The sequence below is a fragment of the Anabrus simplex genome, chromosome 8, assembly GCF_040414725.1.
Source record: "Anabrus simplex isolate iqAnaSimp1 chromosome 8, ASM4041472v1, whole genome shotgun sequence".
Lineage (NCBI taxonomy): Eukaryota > Metazoa > Arthropoda > Insecta > Orthoptera > Tettigoniidae > Anabrus > Anabrus simplex.
Window position 1 is genome coordinate 39,012,337 of NC_090272.1, and position 18,582 is coordinate 39,030,918.

The 18,582-nt window shown below is 39.0% G+C and overlaps 1 protein-coding gene across 1 annotated transcript in view; it reads right to left on the reverse strand.

The window, feature by feature from the left end:
* Cul4 (cullin 4) overlaps nucleotides 1-18,582 on the reverse strand; it is a 111,431-nt gene that overhangs the window by 14,266 nt on the left and 78,583 nt on the right. Inside the window, exons 9-11 of the mRNA XM_067152114.2 lie at nucleotides 9,750-9,914; nucleotides 5,409-5,642; nucleotides 943-1,050 (exon numbers count right to left, since the gene is read on the reverse strand). Coding sequence (XP_067008215.1) covers nucleotides 943-1,050; nucleotides 5,409-5,642; nucleotides 9,750-9,914 — 507 coding nt within the window. The remainder of the gene's footprint in view (nucleotides 1-942; nucleotides 1,051-5,408; nucleotides 5,643-9,749; nucleotides 9,915-18,582) is intronic.

The window sequence follows — 18,582 nt, forward strand, 5'->3', positions numbered from 1 at the left end:
AAATCTAAAGTTTACGTATACAAAAGCTTTGATTCACCCACGTCCTGCATTACCAAAGCTGACAGGTCACATGGCTAAACACTGCGTTCACGCCACAGTGTTGTGCGGAATTTAAGACTGCATAGTGTTGCAATGTGCAAAGTCTTGCGAGAAAGCAGTGAAATTTGATCACGTTATTGGTATCGTGATGGAAGCCGCTGTAACAGTAATATTCTCCTCTGCAAACTTAGTTTATTTTTTAGCATAAAGAGTTCTGACCAACATCTACTTGCTTTAAAATCCTTCCCCACAATACCAACACAATGTGTAATTTCACATGCTATCATTTACAGCGTTGCTGTCTCTTGCTTCTCTAACCCACTTCAGAACTTCTAAGCCCATATTTTCGTATTTTCCTTTCTTCACACCGCAGGAGTAAGATTTTTCTTTCCTCCCAATAATGTCTCTTTGGTTAAGCAAATAAGGAATCATACACAGCTACACATCATATTTATAACTCACCACTCCGACTGCATTTTCTGCAACATATTCTACTACATTCAACTTGAAGGATATCGTACAAAGTGTTCTCTTGCTTGTTTTCACTCCTGCTTATGTTCTGCACGCTTTCTAATTACACACTATACGTGACTGCATGGAACATGGTGCTTGGAAGCTGGAAGGGCATTGAGAAATCTAGGGAAAGGGGCAAGAGTTGCCACGGCCAATGCATAGTTGGTGCAGAAGCGTAGGTTTTACCATTAACTGGAATGCTGCACTTACTGCCTGGTCACTTAACAGATTTTTTTTTGTGGTGATTCTCCCCTCCCCAATCAAAGTTGGGAAGTGTTATACAGCGAATATTAGATAACTTCCAAAATTCTACGAGTTCAAATAGCATACAATGCTAAAAACTGATAAGTTCAAAAAGAACACTACAAGAAATATGAGAATGAAGTATACCTCAATGCAAGTGGTTGCTTTTATCTCCTCAAATGACAGATCATCTGTCTCGTTGAACAGTAATAGAACTAAAGCTTGAAACAGGGACACCATCAGTTCTTTATTACCCTGCAAGAAAGAATGCATGGAAAGTATTACTATATACACATGTTGAAACATTATCAGTAAAAAATTGTGTTACAAGGCTGCAATACGACTAGTCCCTTTCAGAAATGTTTAAGGAAAGTGAATTCAGACTGAAATGTCAAATGGTGGTAAAGTGCAAATTAATGATCATTAATTCCAGTTACATCTCAGTTGTCCAACAAATACAGTGGAACCTCGATTAATAGTCTGCAGAACCAGCGCTCATAATTTGCAGTCCTGAGAACACATCGAATACAATCTGGGTTTAAAACAAAACTATTTCTTGCTCCTTGATATATCGTTTTCCCCGGATCTATCGTTCGTTCATTTCGCTCCCAACGAAGTCTAAACCCTGATCAATCGTCATATTGATATACACACTCACCTGTTCCGTCCCCCACTAGTGGTATCAGTTGTAGTGGTAGACCTGGAGTTATCCTGTATCCATTAAGCATGAATCGGTTAATGAGAAGTTACTCGTTACATATTGGATTGCCTTCCGGGAAATTGCACATGATGTTTAATTGGCTACCGTAAATTTTACTCAACTGCACACTATGGCTTTAAGTTCTGAATGTGTACGGAGTAAGCTGAATGTTCAGTTCATTCATATTAACAGGCTGAAGCTGCTGTGCGCTCTCCAGTAACCTTTGGCTTACTTCACCGTCAGTGGCTAAGGTCAAGTGTAAAGTTCAAGCCTCCAGCTGCAGTATCCAAAGCAAGCGAGGTCAGGGATGTAGCTTGTGTTCTTACAGTACTTCACTCTACATGTTCATTTGACGTGTACAGCTGTTACTGAATTATCATATTTCGTGGATTTTCTGCGTAATTCAAAATAATAGAACATTTTAAGCAAGTCAGAACCTTGAAAGGAAGGTCAGATAAATTCTTCCGAAAAATAGATATTGCTAACTGATTGGGTTTAGCACCATCAAAATTAAATTCCACTGCGAGCATAAAAGGAGAAATACGTCACCAAACGAAAAACATGGAATGTCCATGAAGAAAAGGAAGACTGGGTAAGACTACATACAGAGAGTTGGTTGCTGTATCTTTTGCCTTGTATCAACAAGCCCTAGCGGGCATTCATGTGGATGGCAGCCTCTTACGAGAGAAAGCCCTCAAGGGCACAGAAAGAGTGAACATGAGGTATTTTTCAGTTCCTACTGGTTGGATTTCGCGCTTCAAGGAGCGGCATAGGCTAGTGTATGTGTAAGAAGGTAGCAGGTGAGAGTTCTGCTATAGATATGTCAGGTACGGAATTGTGGCTGGCACTGTTCGAGACATTTGCAACATAGATGAAACTTATCCTTTTGTCTTGCCGACCATACACTAGACATCAGAGGAGAATCATGTGATGGTGGGAAAAGAATGAACAATCACATCACTCTTCTTTTGTTTCTAACAGTGATGGACCCGATAAGCATGTGCCTATGAGGAACGTGCAAGTCATGACGTTCAGAGCGTTCCAGCTGACTTCCCTGAGTTACCGTGCAGGCTAGCGTTGCGAGTTCCTAATGTAAATAGTGAGCAGGGAGCGATAATCAAGGGCCTTTTTCCTTTATGATGGATTTAATGTGTGAATTTTACACCCAAAAGTGAATCAAATAATACCATAAAAGAGCACACTATTACAAATGATACCATAGGTGTTAAACAGGTTTGATTTCTTTTTTCTTTAAAAAAATACAATTTACTTTATGTCGCACCAACACAGGTAGGTCTTATGGCGACAATGGGATAAGACAGGGCTAGGATCGGGAAGGAAGCGACCGTGGCCGTAATGAAGGTATAGTTAAAAGGTATGATCAAATGTTCCACCTTTACAATACTAACATTTTTTAAATTTAATTATTTAAATAACATTTAAAAAATAACTGAACATGTTTCATCTATCTTGTAGAAATCATCAGCCGAAAAATTTAAAGATTAAGGACAAAGGACAAAGACAAAAACAGATTAAAAATAATTCGGAATGCCGAATGCATCAGTTAAAATGTTGAAGAATATGCTAGAATGATCTGAGCACAACACTTGAATACTGTTAAAAGTACAAACTACAGAGGAATTACCCTGCTACCACAATGCCTCAAAATATTGGAAAAGATCATAGTGAAGAGATTAAGAACAAGGAAAGAAATCAGTTTGAAGAGGAACAACAACACGGCTTCAGAGGCAACAGAAGAACAATAGACCTAATTTTTGCTGTTAGACAACTAAAGGAAAAGTACTGGAAAATAGGGAAAGATCTGATAGTAGTGTTCCTAGACATAGAAAAAGCCTATGACGGTGCTCCAAGGAGCAAAATAAGGGAATCTGTGCATAAACTAAGGGCTCCAAGTTCTCTAATTCGTAAGATCCAATTGCTATATGAAAACTGTGAAAGTAGTGTTCAAATAGGGAATGGCAGACCTGAATGGTTCCAAACAAAGAGACGTGTACAACAAGGCAGTGTACTATCTCCACTATTTTTCCTTGCACTCATGGATGTAATCATTAAAGAAATTAAAGCTGCAGAATCTGGAGATTTGAATGCATTAGCATTTGCAGATGATGTTGCCATTTGGGGAGAAACAGAGCAAAAGTCCAAAGGAAATTTGATTGCTGGGTCAACAAATTTAAGGAATATAAGTTAATTGTGAGTAAGAAGAAAATAGTAGCAATGAAACTGAGTAGGACACCCACTGAATGTGATCTTAAACTTCATGGAGAAAGAAATGAATGTATAGAAAGCTTCAGCTATCTTGGAAGTATTATATCGAACCTGAGGAGTGCCAAATTGGAAATCCAGAAGAGTGTAAAAAAGCCACGTTCTTCTATCAGGTACGAAATCTACTGTGGGACAAAGCAGTTCCCGTAAAAGCCAAACAAACAATGTTCAAATCTTACCTCCTGCCAATCATGACATATGGGTTGGAGACCTGTGTGTTATTGAAAAGAGACATCAGCAAACTGCAAGCATGTGAAATGAAATTTTTATGACCTGCTATGCAAAAAACAATAAGACAGAATTAGAAATGACTGCATTAGAAATGACATGCAAGTGACCTGTACGATGGAAGAAAGACTATGTATTGCACTGTTGAAATGGTTTGGGCATATGCAAAGGATAGAAGAGACTAAAACCCCTAGACAATACTTGGAAATTGCAGTACCTGGAAGGAGACCTGTTGGACGTCCCAGAAGAAGGTGGCTGGACCAAATAAATGGAGACCTTATTGAGAAAGGAACAACACTGCAGAATGTGAAAGGAGGGGAACTCTATGACAGGAACCGATGGAGGCATATTGTTCACAAAAGTCCTACCTGGCCTGCTGGAAGAATACCCAGATGATGATGAATAATAATGTTACTGGTTTTACACTCCCACCAACTACTTTTACGATTTTCGGAGACTCCGAGGTGTCGGAATTTTGTCCCACAGGAGTATCTTAACATGCCAGTAAATCTACCGACACGAAGCTGATGTATTTGAGCACTTTCAGAAGGCCAGCGCTCTACTGCGCTCATCCCAGCATTTTGAGGGTCCAAGCAGCTTCTGGGCTGAAGACTTAACATGCACCAGAAATGAACGAAAGGACAGAGATTTCTGTGAGGCCAATGGAGAAAAGGCTATGTAGTTATCTAAAATATATTTCAAACTAAAGAGGAATTAATTGAAAGAACGGACAAGCAGAAGGCAAGTGAAGGAATAGTATCAGTCTCAACAATAAATGGATATGCCAACAATGCGAGTGCATGTGTTCTAATCCCAGGCTTTTGGATATGATTCATTAGCCGTGATTATGGGCGGGTTGTGAACCTTCTTTCTGCGCATCTCTTTGGTCATTGAGTCACTTACTTCTTGCCTCAAGAGATCAATACATGTGTGTGTTTCTCTATCCAGTGTTGTGACTGCATGTTGTGTAGTATAATGTACAGTAGTGTGATAATGAGGTAGGGAGAAGGTGAAACATGATGTTGGCACTTAGCCTACTCCTGTAAAAAAAATACGAAGGGTTCTGCTCAAGGCTTAATTATGTCCAACCAATGGATGAATCACCAACAGCGTCCTTACTCCTTATGAGCACTGCGAAGAGGATTGGACTTGAATCCAGGCTTTTGGCATGTAATCTATCCTGCCAGCAAACATTCATGAGAATTTTTTTTTCAACTAATGGGACTCAAACTGGCAAGCCGCAATGTCAGACCATAAAGAAGTGACAAACAACCATGGCCACGAGAAGAGCTTGTGTACACCAATGTCATAATAATACTGTATTGCTACTTGATATTAGGTCAACCAACTTAAAGTAATGTAAATTGAAATCATGATCTGAACAGGCTGAACAAATCCTTACCTGCGAGAAGGAGGCCTTGAGAACACAGTGTCCTAACGTTGGCTGCCATTGGAGCTTGCGGCCGCTATGTTTACCTAAATAAAACTTTTTGAAGATGTTTTGGTACTGAACCATCTCCAGCGGTAAGTTCACTTCCATTACAGGATATGTGGGCCAATATCCCATGGTGAGGACATTCACAGTCAGGTCAATACTCGAAAGGTGCAGCGACGGGTACCGAATGTTGCCCATGTGCTGTCAAATAAACAAACTATACAGTACAAGTTTTATACATGGGAGCAACATGTGCCCTATTCCATTCCATTCCACTCACAAGATTACTGAAAGTAATAACTGAGGAACCAAACTTATTCAAGTCATAAATGTGTCCTCCAAAATGTAATTCCAAATACCAACACTTCCTTTTGTTTGTGACCTTTACTGCAGGCTTTTAAAATAGCAGCAACATTATTTATTTATTTATTTTATGCCTTTGTATGTGGCGAAGTTAGGGCTCACGGCCCTCTCACACTTAACCACAACATACAGTATATAGCCACATAATTTGGGAAAATAACACTTAACGGTCTCTAGAAACTACCTAAATTAATGGAGTAAAACTGTATTATAATTGTTTTGTTAATTATTAATGTAACCTATGAACATCACCTAACAATAGCTCTAAATAACAATAGCTCTAAATCATACTTGCTCTCATTCACACTAACATTCATACAAGCTGCTCACGTATTTAAGAGGAAAACTTGACAAGACCGTTTAAATGAGGCTATTGAAGTGCTATTACATATACTGACAAGGAGAAGTATTCCATAGTTCCATAACCTTGCCCCAGACACCTGCAATGAGTGGCTGTGTATATATATGAATGATTAACAGATATCATAAGGGTAGAAGTTGTTCTTGTATTATGTCCATGGATAGATGAGAGGAAGTTAAAATAAGAGGATAGGTATGCAGGTGTAGATTAATTCAGAAGTCGAAAAATCAGTGTCGCAGTATGTACGTTTCTTAGTTTATCGATTTTCAGCCAGGATAGTTTCTCATAATAAGGGGAAAATGTATCCTAAAGTTCAAAGAAAATATAAATCATATGGAAGAGTTCATTGCCCTCTGAAGTTCCATTATTTGTCCTACAGTTGCATCGGTTAGTACAGCATCACAGTAATAAATGATTGGAAAAATGAGAGTTTGAATAAGTTTTATTTTCATACTATGTGGAAGAATGGACTGTTTCATTTTTGCGGGGTGAAGAGATGCATATACATTTCTGCAGACACTTATGCGGTCATTTCAGTTTAATACGTCATTCATGACAACGCCTAGGTTTTTAACAGACTTCTGAAAAGGTATAGCTTCACCACAGAACATCAGAGTAGGCAGTTGTATGAATTGTAGTGTATTTAAAAGCCTAGACTGTCTCCTTATGGTTACTTGCATTTTCTTTGGATTAATTAGTAGGCAGTTCTCTTTTGCATACGAGCTAATTTAATTTAAAGTCAAGTTCATCTGGTGGATTGCACTGTCAATGCCTGAGACTTTAAGGTGCGAGTATATCTGAAGATCGTCAGCATAAAGGTGATAGTTGCAGTCATTCAAATGAGTAGAAATGTCATTAATATAGATTAAGAATAAAAGAGGCCCAAGAACAGACCATTGGGGAATGCCATGTAGTTTAGCCCTCTATTCTGTAGTCATCGTGTCTGATACAAATCACTGTCTATTTATGAGATATGAGCCCAAGAGCTGAATAGCAGAATGATCCAAGTGAAGTTTTTATAACTTAGCTAACAATATGTCTATATTTACAGTGTCAAATGCACTACTGAAGTCTAGAAGGATAAGTACAGTCAGTTTTTGTTTGTCCATTGCCCATCTAATGTCCTCCATAATTTTGATTAGTGTTTTTTTTTTTTGCTAGTTGGTTTATGTCGCACCGACACAGATAGGTCTTATGGCAACGATGGAACGGGAAAGGGCTAGGAGTAGCGGCCGTGGCCTTACTTAAGGTACAGCGTTTGCCTGGTGTGAAAATGGGAAACCACGGAAAACCATTTTCAGGGCTGCCGACGGTGGGGTGTTCGAACCTACTATCTCCCGAATACTGGATACTGGCCGCACTTAAGCGACTGCAGCTATCGAGCTCGGTAATTTGATTAGTGTAACTGCAGTACCGTGTCCTTTCTTATGGCCAGACTGTAGAGGATCAAGTACAAAATCAAGTAAAGTACAGTAACCTCTTTTCAAACAACCTCCTCAGGACACTTTGACAGGCTACAGTTAACTAGGTTTCTCCTTCAAAGAGAACACGTTTCTGAACCGAATGAGGTTAGCATTTTGTATTAGCTGTCTTCCTGTTCTACCAATTTTCACGTTATGTTTTGTGTGTAATTTAATATTGACTTGGAAGACTACAATACTGTCTACTTCAAAGAGGAATATTAAATCATAAAACTTTCAACTGTCTGACGATCAGTTTCCTTACCTCACACAACTGAACAAACCAATGTTATACAGAGTTCCCAAAAATGTGGCAAGCAAACAGGTACACTCCAAAACAACATAAAATGTTCCTATAAACGTACGTCCTATAGTCGATCGTTTACGAGATATGTTTGTTTATATTATCAGCTGGAATGGAGGGGATATTTCACATTAATTTTGAAGTCAAGAAATTTTGTCTTATGGTATCATTTCATTTACCACCTTTTCGATAAGAGTTTGATGAGTGTGTATTCCTCTAAGGACAAAATAATATAAGATTCTCTTGTTGATAACATCATGCACTGTTCCCAACACGACTCAAAACTACACTGTTCAGTAGCCGAAAATCCATCAAACTTGCGACAAATTTTGAACACTTTTACACAAAAAAATGGCTACAGCTACTCGAAGTGGAGCAATTACTAATAATTCCAATCAGCTCTACAAGAAGTGCCTGTAAAGAAAGCAGTAAGCAGCTAGGGAAGGCAAGCAATGTGTCAATGCCGAGAAAAAATTTACTAAGTGGTTGTACGCGGAGTGTGTGGGATCGATGTAGTGACAGTTAAAACTGGAGATGATAGCATACAGTCTCTACAAGACATATTTATCGTTAAAAGCATACAGTCTCTACACAACATATTTATCTTTAAAAGGAGTTGAGCAAGGAGAAGAGAGTGATGGAAAAACAGAGGCGACCAGAAAAGGCATTAGGAAACTCTTTTGAAACTAGAAGTGAATACGACAGCAAAACAGCAGCAAGATATTGTGCTATGCACAGGCCAAATACACTCAGTCAAGAGTCAACAAATGCATGCTGGATATAGTGCAGAAATTGGGTCTGGTGCTACACGATGTGCAGGATGAGTCATCACCTCCCATGTCCCCAATCAACAACGCTGTGAAACTTGGCCCATGGAGTGAGGAGAAATTCATGGAACAATGTCGCGTGAAGAAGAGCCCCTCTATATGCCATCTTGCTCTACCCAGGGACAACGTAATCGGCAAAATCGAGATCCTGTCACCCGAGAAGAGGAAGTTACTTGCACAAGCTAGGAACATCCAGAGGGAGAAAAAAATTCAAATTTCTTTGGGAAAGAAAGGATTTGATAAAATTATACATAAGTCTGGGCTCTAAGGTAATTGAAATTAAATTGTATGATGATTTCAGTGAACTGTAAAATGAAGAAGACTGTCAGATTCAGAGTTTATTACAGAATGTAAGGAGACTGAGAACCAAATTGAACTCTTTAAATGAGAAATTTTTAAATTTTATTATGATGTAATCATGTTAGGGGAAACCCCTGTCCTGCTGAGAATATTTATCTAGTAGTGATGTCTACAGACTGAACAGATGTGACAGGGCAACAAGATGGGAGGAGGGGTACTTACAGCAGTTAAAAGCAGATTTACTGTACAAAAGGCTGAGCGAATAAGGGCAAGGTTCGAGTGTGTCTTAGTGATACATCTATCTGAGAAGGAGAGGAAGAGGAAGAGGGACAACAACAACTACTATAACTATTATTTTCAAGGCTAGGGGTGGGCGGCAACATTTCCATTAACTGTGGAGTGCGTATGACAGTTCTGAAACTAAACATAAGTTGGTGGAGAGGAGTACTGAAATCTAGGCCTGGTTTTTATGAACAGCTCTGTTGTACATACTGCACAACCTGTAGTAGTAGTAGTAGTAGTAGTAGTAGTAGTAGTAGTAGTCTCGGCTACTATGTACAAACATTTTAATTTGATGCCACCTGGCTGCTTGCTTGTCAATTTTGACGTTCCATCTTACTCCAGGCCTACGAACAATGATCTGCAGTACAAATATTAAAATATAAATGAGAGATCAACCTCTGAACTACTTACTTGTTTAAAGGCTATATTGATGTCCTTGCTGAGTTCCATGTCTTTGAACATACCCTCCAGTTTGGACGTAAATCCACCACCACATTCTTGCTTCAACTTCGACAGCATACTCTTTTCTGCATCAACACTGGCTGACTTTCCAACCAACAGACGCTTGGCCAAATCCTGTAGGAGGAATTAAAACAAAAATGGGATTGCTACATTTTTTTTTTACAGTACATTCATAAACCTCTGAACAAATATAATTGTGGAGTTCTTGCACGGCAAATGATGACGATGATGATGTTATTATTATTATTATTAATAATAGCAGCAGCAGCTCCTTCTGTGGATAAGTAGTTTAGTTTCGGCCACCAGATCCTAAGAAAGCGGGTTAAAACCCAGCAGAGGTAGTCAGATTTTTGAAGGGCGGAAGAAAGTCCATTCAACACTCCATGTCGTACAACGTCGGCATGTAGAAAATCTGGTGTTTATCCAACAAAATTAATTAAAATTTAATTAAAATTAAAATGCACCCAAGAGAGATTCGGTTTATTCTGCCATCTAGTAGGTCTAAAGTAAAACAGAATTTTGAAATCAACGAACATGCTTGCATATAATGATTATTAACTCACCTACCATGTGCAGATATTTTAATTTGATGCCATCTATGCTGCCTGTGCGCCAATTTTGATGTTTTATTTTACTCTACCAGATGACAGAATAAACAGGATTTCTTGTTGGTTGATCTAAGGCCGAGTTTTAATTAATTACGTCAGGTAAACACTGGACATATCACTAGAGATACCTTTTGTGGCATATCATTACAAACTAGTCCCTTCAATTCTAACACACCAGGGTGTTCCACACCAGCAGTACACACAAAAGAACATACTGCATTGTAACTACAAAGCCACTGCATTAAAAACTTGTGAACTGAAACAGCACGTACAGATGGCTCAAAGACCAAACACATACAGTAATGACAGAACTCCTCACATGTAAACAGAATCTCGGGAATAAATAAGAAGAGGGAATGTCCATACCAAATTAAACACACAGTAGCAATGACTGTTTTGAAACTATTTTTATATCAGTGATCTTCATATTGTTATGTGCACTTCCCTTAGAGACTCAAGCGAGTAAACTTAGCTTTCGATTTCTTCAACTAGTGATATTATAGGAACAGAGCTCGAAATACTATCACAGTCGTCGTGAACGTGCCTGCTACAAATTGCAGAATGACCATTCTACAGGAAGGGCTCTAGAAAGACTCAAGTCCAAATCTTCTGTACCTTGCAGTGTGAAAGTGAAATGTACAAAGAGAGATGGAATGAAGCAGATATCCCACAATATAATTTTGGTATTTTAAATGTTCTTCAAAGTGTACAATTGATGAATACCATGTTGGTGCTGTATTGACTTTCAATAATAAAGTAATTATTCCTTCAAATGGAATGTTATATATTTTCCACCATTCAATACTTAAAAACATAAATACAGTACATTAGTACATGTTTTGGTCAATGTGAACTTCTTCAGCTAATGAATTTAATATATATTAAAAAGATTCTGAGAATGGTCTTTCATCATTAATGAAATTAAAATATTCTTAAAAAAAAAAAAAAAAAGTAATAATAAAATAGATGGATCTGAAGAGATGTTCAATATGATATTCCTTAGAAAGGGAAACATGCCTTTTAAGTGGTCTTTTGAAGTTTATTACAAAATGCAAGACTGCTTAACAAATGTGTTGTTGGGTTAAGGTGATTAAATACTGGGTGGAAAGAGGGGTGAAGTAGGAGGGATCGTGTTCTATTAAGTAATACAATCACTGGAAATTATGTTAAATAGATCTTCAAAAAAGGATATTGGTGTGTTCAGTAGTAGATCAGTTAATTTTTTTAAATTTTATACCTTTCAGGCCATTATACATTTAATCTGCAGCACTGTTCACAGGGTTACTACCACAACAGCAACTTCTTCCAAGTCATGGAGTTCGATTAGAAAATCAGGAAAGCCCTAAACAGACTTCAAACAGGAGTGAGAAGATGCAGAGGAAATTCGCAGAAATGGGGATATCTGGGAGAAACCTACACTATGAGCTATTTTATTCAATGTTCTTTGGCTCCTGTGACCTGCACACAGGAAGATGTGGTTCTGTAAGCAGTACAGTACTGGACCAACGTAGTGTGACTCATGAGTTTTACTGTTGAATTTGTATTATACTATGTATTTTAATGTTATACAGAAAATGTTCCTTTTTTTAATGTTTCCATACTGCAGCAGTGTTCTGATGCAAATAACTAATAAATAAATTAATTTAAAAAACACATAGTAACTCAGCAAGGGGGGGGGGGGGCAGGGGGGGAGGAGGGGGGATATAAAACATTTACTATATTTGTTTACCTTAGACTAGTGGTACCTCACAAAGTTTGGTGACAGTGGTTCACATTATATTTAATTTTTAAAATTTATAACATTATTATAGCAATTTTTTCAATGGCTATTAATTCATTTCAAGATAATATAACCATGAAATCAGACCATAAGGATAAAATAAACACTTAACTAAACCCGAAAGGTGGAAGTCGATGGTGCTGCAGCTGAATATTTATTATGTAAATAAACTTGAGGCTTGAACACCTGCACTTTACAAAACAATTTGCCTTTACAAAATCGGTCCTGTGAAATTAAGAAGAGCTTTGATTTTAAGTTTCTTCCTAATGTAGTTTCCTGGAGAACACTAACACTGTGACCACATTTATAAAACACATGTTTTAGGCTATTACGTTTAGAAACGAATGTAAAACACATTAACAATAACACCAGTTTTCACCAGGAAACAGGAATCTGTTCCACAGGAAAGCAACCTTTTCACTAGTGAGAACAATTTTCTTAGAAATACATCAGCGAATTCTCCTTCCACAGCGTGAGTGATAGAGACAGGAAGTACATGATCTTTCATATAAACTAAGACCGAATGCACGGTGTTTGTACTCTACGCTACGGCAGCTGCCACGGCTCAACTTATGTTGCGCGCGGCCGCCCTGCTTTAAGCATGCACACAATCTTATATGACATCTTACCTGATAAAAGACGCTGGAAGTGTTGTCTTTTCTGGGTTATACAGGCATTGCAACTGTGAGCCACAGTCTGGCTGATGCGAGCAAGTTCTTTCACTGTAATGTTTCTGATTTTATTCGTAATGTTTTCTTTCAGTTCCTCCAATGTGTGAGGATTTGTTCAATACATATTTTCTCTCAGTTTGCCCACAAGTAAAAATCACACACTGTTAGATCTAGAGAACGAGGGAGAAATAGACCAGCACTGATCACACAGTGTGCCAACACTTCCGAGATTGTAAGAAGGGAATCTTCTGCTGTATGAACAGGGACTGAATCTTGTTGAAACCACCCACTATTTTTCTTCTTTCATTAACTGATGGAAGAACGGTGTCAAAATGACATATTGGTACCTCCCTGCATTTACTATTGTCTCAAAAAACAGGCCCAATTATTCGTCTTGCACTAACAGCACACAAAACACCAATCTTCGTATCATAATGAGGGACTGTTCACACAACCATGAAGATGAAACCAGGACTTCTACATATGAGAATACAGTGTTGCAATGATAACTGTCTCACCATGTTAACAGCTGAGATTCAGACTGGCGACTGATACTTGCACGGTCAAGAACTATGCGCGTGCCTCCTTACTGCAGCTTAAGCCTCAGAGAGTAAAAATGCTGCTTCAACGGTCTTAATTTTTGTACATGTGACCCAACTTGCTGTGACAATTTCAGCATATATTTTAAACACTCTTTCCCTATACCTCTCAACACTATTTAAAAATATTTCGCTGGTTTACGTTGGAGAATGAACCACTCAGCTGGGCTTTCTATAGTTCCCTCCTGTCCTAAGCCAACAAAGCCGAAAAACCAGAGATATCTTTCCTGATTTTACTATTGAGAAAATAATAATCCGGAAAGTAAGTTGCTTCTTAATGAGAACGGGTCCTGTGAAACACTGAACCTGATGAGAAGCCGCACCTGCCTCAGACATACATGTGTGTATTAAAAAGGGGTTTCTGAAGACTTCTGTGTGGAGTGTGTTGGTAAAGAAGAAGAAATGCCACAGCTACGTTGTGCAGCCATTTAAAAAAATATGTCAACTGACTGACCGACTGCCTGCTCATCAATTTCGATATTCTGTTTTACTCTAAGACTTCCAGAGGGCAGAGTAAACAAACTCTCTTGGGTGACTTTGGCTGAGTTTTTAAGTACTGTAATTTTGTTGACCAAAGGTGTCACCGGAGATATTTTACATGCCAACATCGTACAACAGGGAGTGTCAAATGGACATTTTTCCATCAGTCAAAAATTTGTTTGCTGAGCCGACACACTAGCACTGATCCATAGAGGAAGCTAGTATATGCAACAGAAGTGATGGGTGACTGGTTCAGAAAGAGATAGAAACCTCTGAAATGTGGTGAGGTGGTAATTACTGTTAAGAGGAAGTACAACTAGGCAACTGTCATATATATAACACTAGAAAGAGAGAAAAAATGGAAAGTAAAAATGAAAGTAAAAGGAAAGAAAAATGAAAGTATCGGCCAAAGAAAGACAAGAGCCATGAAGAGCATGAAAATGAAAGGTTCCCTAGGTGTCAAATGCTCTAATACCGCCGGGGATGGGGAAAAAAACAAAACAAAACAAAAAAAAAACCTCAGCTAAGGGCCCTGTAGTCGCCAAGCCATGTTCCTAAGTTGAGAGCCCCCGGGGCTCCTTTTAGTCGCCTCTAAAGACAGACAAGGGCTACCGTGGGTATTATTCTACCGCCACCACCTACAGGGAGATGAAATGATTTCCTCTCCTTGGACTGACTCCCTTTCTAAATTCCTCTTTGCTTTCCTTTACTACCTGTTCTATATAAACATTGAAAAGGAGGGAGGACAAACTGCAGTCTTGCCTCACTCCTTTCTGGATTGCTGCTTATTTTTCAAAGCCCTCTATTCTTACCACTGCAAAATCATTTTTATATAGATTGTAGATAATTCTTCGTTCTTGGTATCTGATCCCAATCGCCTTCAGAATCTCAAATAGCTTGGGAACGCCAGGTACACGGGCTTGTCCTTCTTAATTCGATCCTCTAAGATCAGACTTTATGTCATGATTGCTTCAAGTGTTCCTACATTACTTCTGAAGCCAAACAAATCTTCTCCCAACTCAGTTTCAACCTTTCTTTCCATTCTTCTGTAAATAATGTTTGTTGAAGTTTGCAAGCGTGAGATACTAAATTAATGGTGCAGTAATTTTCACACTTGTCAGCACCAGCATTCTTCAGAATAGGTATAATAACATTCTGCCGAAGATCAGATGGTACTTCTCCTGTCTCATATTTCTTACATGTTAAATGAAATAACCTTGCCATGCTGGTTTCTCTTTAGGCAGTCAGTAATTCAATGGGAATGCCATCAATTCCAGGTGCCTTGTTCCTACTTAGGTCTCTCCCAGCTCTGAAGAATTCTGACCTCAACATTAGATCTCCCATTTCATCAGCATCCATAGCCTGTTCTTGTTCCAGAACCAAATCATCCATGTCTTTAACTTCATAAACCTGTTGGATATGTTCCTGCCATGTTTGTGCTTTCTCTTCTTTCCCCAGAAGTGGTTTTCCATCTGAGCTCTTAATATTCATACACCTAAATTTCCTTTCTCCAAAGGTTTCCTTGATTTTCCTGTATGCATGCAGCATCTGCCTTTCCTAGGACCATACTACCTTCAACATTTTTGCACTTCTCCTTCAGTAATTCTAACTAAGCTTACTTGCACTTCCTATCCACTTCATTCATTAATCGCCTGCATTCTTTTCGGCCCTCTTCTTCTTCTTTTTTTTTTTTTTTTGCATTACTGTACTTTTGTAGTTCATCGATCAGGTTTAGTATCACCCGAGTTATCCATTGATTCTTTGTTGCTCCTTCCTTTCTTCCTAACATTCCTTCAGCAGACCTAGTGACCTCATTCAAGACTGTCCATTCTTCCTCTATTGTGTTTCCTTTAACCTTTTCATTTAATCCTTGTGCAACATATTCCTTGAAACAGTCTCTCACACTTTCTTTCAAATTTTCTACATCCCATCACCTTGCATTCCTTCCTTTCTTTAATTTCTTCAACTTCAGATGACATTTCATGACCAACAAGTTGTGATCAGAGTCCACGTCTGCTCCTGGGAAGGTTTTGCAATGCAGCACCTGGTTTCTGAATCTCCACCTAATCATACTGAAGTCTATTTGATACCTTCTAGTGTCTCCAGGTCTTTTCCAAGAATACAGCCGTCGTTTGTGGTGTTTGAACCAAGTATTAGCAAGGACTAAATTATGATCAGTACAGAATTCAACCAGCCGACTTCCTCTTTCATTCCTTTGTCCCATTCCGAATTCTCCTACTGTATTACCTTCTCTCCCTTGGCCTAGCACTGCATTCCAGTCTCCCATCAGAATTAGATTCTCATCACCTTTTATATATTGTATTAAATCTTCTAACTCTTCATACGTTCTTTCGATTTCCTCGTCATCTGCTGAACTAGTAGGCGTATAGACCTGCAATATTGTGGTGGGCATTGGCTTGGTGTCTATCTTGACACCAACAATCCTTTCACTGTGCTGGTCATAGTAGCTTACCTCCTGCCCTATTTTCTTATTCATTTCTCCAGCTTGTTCTATCTGCCGCCAATGCTTTCACCTCGCTCCATGTCTTGTTAACTTCAGCAATCAACTTATCTATGGTTCTCTTCCAGGTAATCCTCGGTCTGCCTTGCCTGCCTTGTGGATTCCGGATTCCAACTCAATGCCTGCCTTGTGATACTCTCTTATGGTCTTCTCAGGGTGAGTCCAACCCATCTCCATTTTCTTCTCATTATCTGTTCCTGTATGGGACTTTGACTTGTGGCCTCCCAAAGGTCTTTGTTTGAGATAGTTTCTGGCCACAATATTCTCATAATGTACCTCAAACACCGATTTATAAAAGTCTGTAACCTTGTGTTAATGTCTTTGGTCACTTTCCAGGTCTCACTTCCATATAGTAACACAGATTTAACATTTGAGTTGAATATCCTTAGCTTCGTTTTTATACGAATGTGAGGGGATCTCCATATTGGTTGTAACTGTGCAAAAGCTCCTTTGGCTTTATTTATACGACTCACCACACCTCTAAAAGCACCTCCATCCTGGCTTACCATGCTTCCTAAGTAGCAAAATTCCTATACTCTCTATATCCATTCCATCTAGAGTCAAGTTGCAATTGTTACGATGGTTCATGCGCATTTCTTTAGTCTTTTTGTTATTAATCTTTAAGCCTACTTCTTTAGCTTCTATTTTTAAGTCATTCAGTTTGATTTCCATGTCCCGAAAACATTCTGCAAGAAGACAGAGATCATCCACATAATCCAGTTCTTCCAATCGGTTATTTAATCTCCACTGAATGCCACGCTTTCTATTCGTTGCCTCTCTCAGCATACAATCCAGTGTCATGATAAACAAGATTGGCGACAGTAGACATCCTTGTCTTTCTCCAGATTTTACAACAAAAGGTTCAGACAGCTTCCCTTTATGTTCTACTTGACAAGTATATCCATCATACATTGCCTGTGTAAGACGGACTATCTTTTGTGGAATTCCAAACTTTTCCATAACCTTCCACATTTTCCTCCGGTTGACAGAGTCAAAGGCCTTTTCAAAATCAATGAAAAGTATATACAGAGATGTCCTGATACTCAGCAAATTGTTCAACAATTAGCCTTGGTGTGTTAATCTGATCCACAGTAGACCGACCGACCTCTGAAACCTGCCTGTTCTTGACGTAGTCTCCTGTCAACGGCTATGTTTATTCTGTTCAGTATGACTCTTCAAATCACTTTTCCCCCATATGAGAGCAACGTTATTCCCCTCCAGTTATTGCAATCTGAGAGGTCACCCTTCTTCGGTACCTTGATGAGGACACCCTTCTTCCACTCCTCAGGGAGGTGTTCTTCGTTCCATATTAGTGTTAGAAGTGGCTCCATGATTTCCGCTGTTAAATCTGGATCTACCTTTAGGGCTTCTGGGATAATGTTATCTACACCGGGTGCTTTGCCACTCTTCATTTGTTTCACTGCTTGTGCAATCTCTTGTCGTGTTGGTGGTTCTACCGAGATGTCTGGATCCCCCAAAATGGTTTCAACTTCTTCAGTTCTCGATTCCTCACCAAGATCATTGAGTACTTCCATGAAGTGATGTCTCCGTCTTTCCAATTGTTGTGTCTCAGATGTCAAGGCTACTCCGTTTGCATCTCCGACTGGTTTCTGCCCTGAAAAGTTCCTCCTCGAAAGCTTTCTCGTAATGGCATATACTTCTTTGCTGTTGCCAACTCTTGCTGCTTCTTCTGCTTGTACGAACATTTAAGGACTAAATTTTCTGAAGATCTTGGTGCAAAATTTTACGTTTTATAAAAGAATGTATTGTGTAATTGTGTTTTAAAATTGAATGCAAATTGTGAGGCAATGTGCACTACCACGTGTCGTTTTCTTGAGGATTAAATAGTATTACATAACGAAAAGTTCTTGAACTTCACCTGCGGAAATCTGGTGAATTGTAATTGGTCATAATAAGGACTGTTTTAATTGGTGAATGTGGGTGTTTGGAGTAATGCGATTGGTCTCCTGTGATCGCTAGATTTCAGGCTTAGGGCTCCTCGTGACAGCGAGGCAACTGTCCGCATCTTTTGAATACTGATCACCTTAGCAGCCAGACGCGGTCTGCGTCCGTCCCGTCTCGGGACTCCAGCCTTCTGAGGTTGCCAGTCTCTCATGGTAAGC